The 12,189-nt window shown below is 37.0% G+C and overlaps 1 protein-coding gene across 1 annotated transcript; it reads right to left on the reverse strand.

Annotated features, from left to right (window-relative positions):
* Positions 1-4,313: 4,313 nt before the first annotated feature.
* LOC126758790 (uncharacterized) lies at positions 4,314-12,189 on the reverse strand. Its single transcript, XM_050473170.1, has 4 exons — positions 12,010-12,189; positions 6,680-6,767; positions 4,960-6,620; positions 4,314-4,808 (listed from the first exon to the last, which is right to left on the reverse strand). The coding sequence occupies exons 3-4, from the start codon at positions 6,374-6,376 to the stop codon at positions 4,744-4,746; spliced, it is 1,482 nt and encodes a 493-aa protein (XP_050329127.1). The 5' UTR covers positions 6,377-6,620; positions 6,680-6,767; positions 12,010-12,189; the 3' UTR covers positions 4,314-4,743.

Below are 12,189 nucleotides of genomic sequence, written 5' to 3' on the forward strand. Positions count from 1 at the left end.
TTGCAACATGTTGCTACTGTGTATAAAAGTTTTGTTCACCTAACGGAGATCAGGATGAAGAAAAAATCCCGGATGAATGTCTTCCGTTCGTCAGTCCGCGCAAATTATAACTTGAGTAAGAAGTGAGATATCTTAGTGAAACTTGGTGCGCATGTACCCTGGCAAAAAAGTAAGGCGGAGTTTGTAGATGGTCGTAATCAGACCACTGCCCTCCCACGCCCGCAAAACGCTATTAAAGGAAAACTGATAAAGCGCCATAACTAAAAACTAAATTAAGATATACTAGTCTTATTTGTCACAAAGAATTGCAGTAGCAAGGGGCACCTGTTGGCAAAAATTTGTGAAAAAGTAGGAGTGGCCCCGGCCTCTAATAAGTTTATTTTACATACCACCTAAACCAATAAAACTACAATAACCAAACTGCACTGTTAAAAACTAGTTAAAACGTGATAAATCAATAACTAAATATGCAACGACTTAAATTTTATTCTCGAGATGCTAAGGCAAACTTGGACCATGGGAGTAGCACCGCTCACTTTTTGATGAACCGACCGATATCGACTAAGTTCAGTACGTGACATTATTCGCTTATTCTTAGGTCACAGTACGAAAAATAGCGAAATCGTTCCTACATTTTTAACACTTTTAAATTCCTTTCACTTTCCAGTAAACAAGTCAAGAAGAAATTAATATAACGGGATACAATATTTCGTTAATAATTATGTTAAAGTATGCCACCTCATGACAAAAAATGCCCAAATCGAACAAAACTGTTCAATCCGCGAAAATGTGAACCCCAGTCTCTATAGTTGACTTGTGACCGATTTTCCACGTGACTTTATGCTGTATATGTACATCGGCCAATATTTGAGTTATCTCAATGGAAATTAAGGCATATTTTCTACACTTGGAGAAAATAATTCGAGCTACCGAACTAAATAGTGAGGATACTATCTTCTATAAAAGTGTACAGCTGCTGATGTACGGTGATAATATTGATATCCTTGGTCTCAACAACCGCGCCGCTTTGTTCTTCTTTGTTTCTTTAGTTCTGCTTTTTCCAGAATGGATAAGGAAGCAAAGCAAATGGGTCTGGTGGTGAACGAAGTCAAGACGAAATCTCCTGTCATCAAATAAACAGTCGTCGCAATCGCAACTTGGCTACCACGTAACTGTTGACAGTTATAACTTCGAAGTCGTAGATAGTTTCGTCTATCTTGGAACCAGTATTAACATTAGTAACAATGTCAGCCGCGAAATCCAACTTGCCAACAAGTACTACTTCGGACTCAGTAGCCAATTGAGAAGTAAAGTCATCTCTGGACGAACAAAAACAAAACTCTATAAGTCACTCAATATTCCCGTCGTGCTATATGGTGGATGAGTCGACGTTATCGCATTCGTTGGAACGATGAGCCGCACGAATATTCGACGACATTGACATAGTTCAGCGAATTAAAAGGCAGAGGTTACGCTGGCTAGGTCATGTCGTCCCAATAGATAAAAACACTCCAGCTCTGAGAGTATTCGACGCTGCACCGGGGGAAGCAGAGGAAGGGAAAGACCTTTATTTCGTTGAAAAGAGCTGGCGGAGAAGGACCTGGCTTTGCATAGAATCTCGAATTGGCGGCGCATTGCAAAAAAAATAAACGTCTGGCGCGTTGTTCTACGCCAGTAAAGAAGAGAATGAAAATTGTCGATAATACCCCAACTCCCATACACTATATATGATGATATTCGTTTTTCTAATGAACCTTATTCCGAATATGTCGGTCAGTGTATGAGTCATATGGAGTATGTGTATATATAAAATTTCTTATACTCCGATCCTCTTGTTGATACCTTAACGTATTTCCCTGTCTTTTATTATTGCAAATCGCAACCCGAACTTAGCCCGTCCTTACTTATGAAAGATTAAAATTCAAGTAACTTAAAAATCTTATGAATAAATTTGCCATTAAGGCTATGTTTATCAAGGGAAATTTTAAACATACTATTCCATTAACCTATGTATGTATATCTTTAATCTCTGCGATGCCCAATTACAACATTATATTGCCACGATCGGAATCAAGGGCGCATATAGAAAGCTTTTTATTTGACAAGATATATTCCCGAACTTTAGCATGGCTTGTTGTCTATGATACTGAGTCAGTCTCCGAAAACTTTGTTCAGATGGCATCACTATGGCATATAGCCATAAAAGCTGAACGATCGGAATCATATTTTATCGCACAGTTAATATGTTTTATTATCCTATATCAAGCATTTTCAAAACGTATGTTGAAATGTCCCTCAGTACCAAATTCGTCCAACTATAGTGTCAACATAATCAGAATGCCACGGAGCACGTGTCACGCTCCAAAAAATTTTCTCTGCTTTTTATAATACATCCTATAACTAAAAATTTCTGTTGACTAACTGTTAGCAGTTTTCAGACGAGCCTTATGTTAACTAGGTCTTGTTCCCGTACTACAATATTCAGTGTTTCGCCTTTTTCTGAATGTTCGATTGGACCCGCTATCACTTGTTGCAATAAATCCTCTTTTGCCAAAGACAAGCATTGCTCGTGCTGTAACAATATCAGGATTATTACCAGCGGAAATTACTATTGGAAGAATTTCATTTTGTGCTAAGTTCATCCAATTAGAAAACTTAAATCAAGTTTGATACTCTCAGACAACTTTCCAAATAGCAGCTAATCTTTAACTAAAGTTTTCTTCCGTTGTTCGCACTTATGGGGTTACATGGATTTCCTAGGGTAAACACAGCATTTTTTCAACAATTTTTTTCTGATAAAAAAAATTAAATGTTTTATTCAAATTTTTTATTGCTACGAACATACACTAATAACAAAGAAATTCTAAAATTTTTGGCAAACAAATTTTTTAACTCGGCCATTGCGACGCCATTTCCGGTGACCCCTTGGAAAAAATACGCGCCCTCGTTGGCAGGATAACTCCTTAAACTCTCCACTTAGCACTTGGGCGAAAAAAAACTCAAAACTGGATTTTTGGCAGACATTTTAACAAAAAAAATTAAAATTTGTAGCGAAAATTTCGAGACATTTTTTTCAAATAGTTGTAACCAAAAAAGTATCCTTCGTCCTAGTCTTTAAGAATTGTATCTCAAAGACCTGTATGGCATTTCATGACGATCCGTGGAGTAGTTCTCGAGATATCTTGCCAACCGACTTCAAAAACATAGTTTCGTGAAAAACGGGTTTAAAGACGGCGCACTTAGCCTAGCTAGCCTCGAGCGCACAAGTTCTCAAAACTGTATCTCCGAAACTATTACTCTGGTCAACTTGTAAATTTAGTACAATATTCCAGAGGTGTTGTAACCTATTATATTTAGTAACTGCGAGATCTGCATGTAAGTTAACATTTCAAACCGCATTTTGTAAGCCCATGTAATAACATAGTGTTGTACAATACATATTTAACATCTAACAATAAATTATATGATATGAGAAAAACTACAAAGTTGATAAACCCCAAAAATATGCGTCATAATTGCAATGAATGATAGAGTATGACGAATTAAAAATCTTTTAAAAAAACATATAATTAACCTTTATTTCATGAGAAACTCGATATAATGTAGAAAATTACAGAGTCTCCTTGCTTTCTACTATTATTCCTTATTTGAACACTATTTATAACGTCACAAATACTCTTCGTAACGAATGAATCCGCTTAACCTCAAATACATTAGTCAACTCAGAAACCTTAATATTTCTAGGAAATATGATACACTAAGTATAATTATTACCAATTGAAGGAGTTCATACATAAAATCAGACAAAAACATTCGATCAACATGATTCATGCCGTTAATTTTTATTACCAAACTTGGGAAGTGGTAATATCGGAAACCATTTTATTAGGGATTTGCGGTTTAAATTAAAAATTGATAAGTTACTTCCATATTAGGTGCAAAGCCATATTGTGATTTAGGAACCTACTTAATTTCATTGAAGCGTCACTCATTCATACCAACAGAAATGGTGTTAAGTCAGGTGAAAAAGCCGAAATTACCATACACGGCATATTAGAGCTAGAGAAGGTCTGAACTGATTGCGTTCACTTTTGGTATTACTCAAGAATACTAAAGTCTACTTAATATCAAATATTTAAATGATCACAAAAGGGGAAAGTACTGAATAACGGAGGAGATCGAAAAAAGTCTGTTAATCAGTTAAGGAAAGTTTGTATTTGGATAATATCAAATTGCTCTACAGCTTTGGGGAAGTAGAGGAGACATGATAATTATATTATTTTTATTTATATTGACCATGAGAGGGTACACAAAGTTCTTCCTAGGGGTGAAACCACATGAGTACTTCAACAGAAGAAGACTAAATATAACAAGTAAAGAAGGGCCAAGTTCGGTTGCAACCGAACCTTTTATTTAAATTAAATTTAAAGTAGTGTTCAGGTATCTATTTTACTCAGATGAAGAGATGAACGGCTAGACAGATATTTCCTATGCACAATGCTATACAACTTGGTTTATGATTTCTTCACATTTAATTCAATCACAATTTAAAAGCTTACTCTTTATACATACAAACAGATAATGATGTTTACATTTTTAGCTTGCTCTTACTTAAATAAATAAAAAATCTCATACATTCATAAACATTCACAATTTAAAGCTACAGTTCGTATGTACTATTTGTATGTATGTATAGAGTGTTGAGGTAGACGATCTCAACTGGCCCCGTTCAAATAGCAGCCATCACCTTGAACCTGTGGTAACAGCGCCAGGCTGTACAACATTTTCCGGATCAATAATAATCAATTCTGTGAATGGTAAAGTATTTAAGCATGTAAAATATTTAATTAGTTTTCTTTCACAACATAAACAAAATCAAAATGTACAACAGTAATAAAATTAAATTATTTACAAGTAGAAAATAAAATATGCTGTGTACGCAAAGAGACACACGCTCACCTTTTCTGATCGGTCTTCGATCAGTGCGATATTTGCGTTGCTGCTGCCACGGTATCACAGAGTCTTTCGCTTTCGCATGTGCTCGCTCACGCTCTTCGTGCTCATCCGAGCTGATTGGCTGCTTTTGTAGCAACACATTACCGTCGCTACGATACCGACGTACTGGGAATACCTTTCTTTGTGCCACCTGTGGCCCTAGCTCCGTCACATTCAACAGGCTACCGCATATACGCGCTGCAGCGTTTACGTTCAGATGCTCATGAGCGCCGCTGTCCGACATTTTGAGTGAGCTCTTCGAGCCACTTCCTTGACCGCTCTGTATATTTTCCGTGGATGAGTTGCGCAGCTTACGTCGCCGACGATAGCGGCTGAAGCTCTCCTCTTGCACTACCAGAGTGCCTGCCTTGCTTGTGCGCAGAAAATAGCGCGGTGCGTGATAGACTTCGTGTTCCTCGGCATATTCAGGTGAAGAGAAGCGTCCCTTATTGAAACTAAAACGTTCCAGTATCGACTCAGACGTTGCCGGTGAACGGCCAGAACTATGCGAACGTCTGTAGCGACGCTTCTCGCGTGGACCAGACGATGAAGAATTACTCGGTGTGGTTGGGGTGGTTGTTGTAGAAGGCGGCGTAGGCAAATCGGCTAGATTGAATGACTTTTGTGCGCTCTTAACGTTGCCATTTACATCGGAGTTTGCATCCGAGATTTCATTAACTTTGAAACGTACACCTTTCAAGGAATTGGCGCGTCGCTGTATTTTGTAATCAGGCAGCTCATTGGTGAAATAGTCAATAGTTGAAGATAATGTAGGGGTATGTTCGGTGGATGGCGTGGTCTCGACACTGTTCTTGTTAGAAGGTACTGGCGAGGGTGTCGCCTCTTGTATATGCAAGCCACTGAATTGTCGATCCAAAGCTTGTTTTATCGATTGTGCCAAGTTGGTAGATGCAGCCTTGCTGACCCGTTTGCGTGCTGGCTGCGCATTATTTCCGCCTTTAGCCGGCTTCGGAGATGTAGTCGTTTGTGGCTGACTATAGCACTGCTCCTCTTGGCTGTCCACATCCACCAACAATTGACCTTTATGATCGTAGAGCAGTATACGTGGCAGTGCGATGTTGGAACATGAACGTGATGTACTCAGCTCCCAGCGCCAATGCTTCGGTTTGCGCAGTTTCAAGCTCAAAACATTGGCGATCTCCTCGTCAACATCTGCATCACCATAATCGTCATTAGTGTTGGCATTGGTGGTCGTTGTCGAATGTTGTGACTCAGGTGTTCGAGTGTATTCATTGTTCCGGCCATATGAAGCGTTGCCGTGGCTGTTATTGCCATTGTACTGTCTATTTTTTCGTTGATTTGTACTTTGCAATGCTGCAGCGGTCCGCAGCTGGTGCATATCTACAAACAAATCGGACATTATGTTCGCATGTGCTGAGACGTATGAGTGACCTAAGCTGGGAGCGCTTTCTGGTCTGGCGGGTGGGGAGAGCAAAGCAAATCACAATTTTTCAGCTGTTCGTCGACACCGCTCATCAAATGATATTTATATATGCTGACAGGTGTGCTCATATATTCGTTTGTTCGTGTGCGCACGTCGCTCACCGCCTTCATACATTTCTTTGTCAGACTATGACATTCGGCGCACTAGCAACACACCTGTTCTATTTATTTATGTTTCTTTCTTATTTAATTTATACTTCTTTCTGATGCGCTTAGTTACCTTTAACGCTATTCACCACTTGCAATGCTTCTTCCTTATGTGACAGCAGCAGCCTTAACGTTGAAGCATCCAATGCTATGTACACCAACTGCCGCGAAAAAATAAAAACACACAAAAAATATAAAAAAAAAATAAATAAAATACAAAAAAACATCGATAATATCGCCAACATGAAAATTTTTCATTTATTTAAATATATTTTTGCAGATAAAGCTGGCGATGAAGATGAAGATCACCATTTAGCCGCTGGCTAAGTGCCAAATAAAAAATGTACAAACAAACGAATTGTTTAATACTTGTACATGCATTTGTATATAACACAACATACAAACATATATGCTTATGAGAAATATTCGTATCAAAGTATTTATATACGGAATTTCGAAAGTATACACCTCATTTGTGAAATATTTCTGTTTTTGCACTGAATATTTTGTGCGTTTGCACTTGATCAGCTGCTCTTGTGGTTGCTGTTGTTGTATATAATTCAGCTTGTTGTACTTTAATGAAATGTTGTTGTTGTATAATATCAATAGTATTTTGCATTGATTTGTAATAAAGTCTTGCATATAGAGTGTAATCGCTCATTATGTTCACCGTAACTAATGTGATAATCAGAAAAAATCGCTTAACCTCTTCAATATTTATGCATGAGTATAAATGCAAACACATATGTATGTATTTCTTGTGACCGCCAGCTACACTCACGTTTTATTCTCAAATATTATTTATCTTAACGGCAAAGCTTTGGCTCTTGTCGCACCAAACGTAGACTTCACCCGCACAATGCCCCGCATTACTTAGTGTATATTTATAGAATGCGTGCGCCGTTCTCGAAATTATTTTCAATCGACTGCGACGCCAGTGGCACACTGTGGGACATGTTACGTGGTTATTAAATTAAAAATTTAGTCGCTCAAAAAATCGTTGAAATATGAAAACCATTTCCGGTAATCAATCGAAAAAATTGAAAGTCAACCGACTTCAAAAACACAATTTCGATAAAAACGCGCTTAAAGACGGCGCACTTAGTTAGCTAGGCTCGAGCGCACAAGTTATCAGGTTACATATCTGAAACATTAATCTTTATCAGGATTAAATTCGCCTAATTTTACACTTTTCCTCTTGTAAAATTTAAAACCTTCCTAGTGGAATTCACACCCCACACTTTCTTGTTGACTGTGCGGTAAGAAATATTAGCCATCATCGATTCGCCATTTCTTTTTTATACTCTCGTTTATAGTTTTGTTCAACGGTTGTTTGTAAGTCCTAAAACTAAAAGAGTCAGATATAGGGTTATATATACCAAAGTGATCAGGGTGACGAGTAGAGTCGAAATCCGGATGTATATTGTCCGTTCCGTCCGTCTGTCCGTCCGTCCGTGCAAGCTGTAACTTGAGTAAAAATTGAGATATCATGATGAAACTTGGTACACGTATTTCTTGGCTCCATAAGATGGCAGAAACCGAAAACTTATAAAATGTCATAACTAAGCCATAAATAAAGATTTTTGAAAAATTAAATATTTGGACGCAGTTTTTTTGGAAAAGTGGGCGTGGCCCCGCCCCCTACTAAGTTTTTTGTACATATCTCAGAAACGACTATAGCTATGTCAACCAAACTCTACAGAGTCGTTTTCTTCAGGCATTTCCATATACAGTTCGAAAATCGGATAATAACCACGCCCACCTCCCATACAAAGAATATGTTGAAAATCACTAAAAGTGCGTTAACCGACTAACAAAAAACGTCAGAAACACTAAATTTTACGGAAAAAATCGAAAGCTGCACCCAGGCTTTTTTTTTTAAATTGAAAATGGGCGTGGCCTCGCCCACGTGTGGACCAAAAACCATATCTCAGGAACTACTAGACCGACAATGAAATTCGGTATATAATATTTTCTTACAATGACACGTACGAAATATTGAAATCGGTTCACAAACGCCTTCTTTTATTTCGAATTCCATCTCATGCCTTCTCTGTATAATAATGTATACATTAGGAACTTGAAAGCGGAATAAAACTTTACACAAATACGGTATTTGAAAAATATATAAATGGCGTATAATGAAATCTCGATTATCACTTTATCATGCGAGAGTATAAAATGTTCGGTGACACCCGAACTTAGCCCGCACTCTTGTTATCTTTAGGCGTTACGACCTTGTAAAAAACAAACGACGACAAGGTTGTCGAGTTGAAATCAGTGCCTGGCATTAAACAGTTTTATTAAATGCTATCATTTTTATACTCTCGCAACAAAGTTGCATTATATCATAACGGTTGTTTGTAAGTCCTAAAACTAAAAGAGTCAGATATAGGGTTATATATAGTGAATTGACGAGTAGAGTTGAAAATTTTACACTTTTCCTCTTGTAAAACTTTAAGAACATGATGAAACTTTCCTAAGAAGGTTAAGTTCGAAGTGGGCAAAATACTGCCACGCCCACCACACTATTCATAATAAAGCCATAAATAAAGATATTAAGGTGAAATTTGGCACAAAGGATCGCATTAGGGAGGGGCATATTTTGACGTAATTTTTTTGGAAAAGTGGGCGTGGCCCCGCCCCCTACTAAGTTTTTTCTACATATCTCGGAAACTACTATAGCTATGTCAACCAATCATCGATTACAGTTCAAAAATGGAAGAAATCGGATAATTTACATAGGTTATGTTGAAAATCACTAAAAGTGCGTTAACCGACTAACAAAAAACGTCAGAAATACTAAATTTTGCGGAAGAAATGGCAGAAGGAAGTTGCACCCAGGCTTTTTTTAAAAATTGAAAATGGGCTTGGCCTCAGGAACTACTAGACCGATTTCAACGAAAAAACCTGATGAAACGATGACAAGGTTGTCGAGTTGAAATCAGTGCCTGGCATTAAACAGTTTTATTAAATGCTATAATTTTTTGTTTCTGTTTTCTTTTTTTTTGGAATTATGAGAACTTTTGATGGACGTAATGCAATCACTGCCATGCCCACAAATCGCTTTTAATTGAAAACTGAATCGCAATTTAAGATATAAAACTGTAATTAGATACAACGGGTCGTATTAACGAGGACGCTTTTGGTTTATGTACATAAAATAATTTCTCAAATCCGTTTAGTAGTTTCGGAGTCTATTTAATTCAAACAAACATACAACTTCCGGTGAGTTTAACGTAGGAACCTGCTGACGACAGCCTTACCACACGGCGCTCAAAAACACAGCGGATGAAATCAACATATTGATCAGCGCCCTGAAAATGCTAATGTCTGGCATTCAATTCAGTACCAATTGACAGTATGAAATGGACACTCTAACCGCCTTGGTAGGGTTCGAGGCTCATCTAAAACCTCTGCAATACTTTGGGGTCAGCATTCGGTTGCAATACAACTCCACCTTCAACTGACAAAGTGTTCTTTTCTTTAAGTCCCCGGTCAGACTTAATAGTCGGAGCTACTTCGAGTTGAGCATCCATAATGCTCTGGACTAGTGACCAGGGGTTGGATTCCATACACGCATCACATACACATACCATTCACACTAAAACTAAACCTAATTCCCCGCTAAACTCTCCCGCTAAACTTAAGGTAATAATATAATTTCCGAAGAAATTGTTCACATCGGATTCCTAAAGCATATAGCTTCCATACAAACTGAACACATTGTTACTAAAAGAAATGCACCTGTGAAGGGTATATTAGCTTCGGTGCAGCCGAGGTTATCGTTTCTTCTTGTTTTTCTGTAAGTTTTAGTACTATTAGTGACATGTATGCTATATTTCACGTCAAATATTAATTGGTATTTGAAATTCGCTTCGTTTTGTGAGGCTCTTAAAGTGAATTCTTCGATTTTTACTATGTCTGAATTTATTGAACAAATAAGTGCGATAATGCATCATCGTTCCGCAACCACCGCATTCACCTGATTTACCTTCGGCTAACTTCTGGCTATTCAGCAAATTCACATGACCACTCCCAGGACACCATTTTGACTCAATTGAAGATATAAAAGCTGAATCGAAGAAGGCCCTGATGGCCATCACGATGTAGGATTTTTCCAAGTGGTATTAAGACTGGAAAATTCTTTAGCATAAGTGTGTCGCAGCGGGAGGGGATTACTTTGAAGGAGACGTAATGGACAAAATTCACCTTTCAATTTGATCAGTATATATACATATGTACATATATAAATGATCAACTATATCATTTATCAAATATATGTAATGTATATAAGCGAACTAGTTCATTAGTTTTTAAAATATCGATCTGGAATTATATACTATACCCGGCCTTTCCTCACCAATAATTGCGCATTTGATGGAATCTCGATATCGAACACTATAAAATATAGCAACCATACAAAGTGCTTGATCAAATTCAAGTCCCTCTATGGAATTGTATGGACAACTTTCTCATTTGACAAGATATCTTAACGAAGTTTGGCACATATTATTGTCCAATCTTATAATATATTGTTAGATTGAAGCGCTTTATAATATATTTAGCTGTCACATAAACTGAAATCAAGGTAAAAAATTTGTATACCCTTTTAAGCTAGAGTATTATAGCTTCGGAGCAGCCGACGTTGACGTTTGTTTCTTAGTATTCGTGTATTTCTTTTAGCGCCCACTGTGCGATATCAGCATCGACAAATACTAACATATCAACGACAATCAATTGAAATGTTGCCCGCACGATTGCACTATTGATGTGCATATTCTGAGCATATGTATGTATGAACGTATATACTATGTATATAACAACGTCTCATAAGTGGGTCAGAATCACTTGTTGTGGTTATTGTCATTATATTAATTGCATTTATATTGTTTCAATTGACTTTGTAGGCATAGAACCACTTTGTTTTCAGTGATTCTAAGAACAGGTATTTAAATAGATTTTTGTTTGTGCCTTTTCGCACAATTAGTTCGCAGGTTTGTTCTCTTCATAAAACATTTAAATATTTTAGTATTTAGATCACATTTTAAAATATTATTTTGCGGCTGAAATTTATTTGTTTTTATTTACTTAAATATACACTTTACTGCTTAGTCAGATTCTTCAGAACTTTTATATAGCCATATATGTATATGTATAACATTATAAATACAAATTTTATGTGATTAAAGTAGTATTTTAATAATATACGCATACATTATTTGCAGGCTATTTACCATACACTCCACCAGCTATAAATTAATAAAAAAAATTTGACGCTGCTTGATATACAAGAACGTATGCAATCAGTATATATATATGTATGCATGTCAACAAAAAGCATATATAGTATACTACATTTTATATTATGTACATCTCTACAAATTAACATATACCACATACTTAAAAAATATGTATATTTTTTATAAGCACAGCAACAGGCTGACGTCTGCCAACAATCACAATAGCAAACACAAAATTCAATTGAACGTCCCGTCGCTGTCGTGATGGTCTATGTGACGTTTTTCAATAATCGAATTTCCGCAATTTTCAACTCAAATTTACCGAACAGCTGTGCCCAGC

The sequence above is a fragment of the Bactrocera neohumeralis genome, chromosome 5, assembly GCF_024586455.1.
Source record: "Bactrocera neohumeralis isolate Rockhampton chromosome 5, APGP_CSIRO_Bneo_wtdbg2-racon-allhic-juicebox.fasta_v2, whole genome shotgun sequence".
NCBI lineage: Eukaryota > Metazoa > Arthropoda > Insecta > Diptera > Tephritidae > Bactrocera > Bactrocera neohumeralis.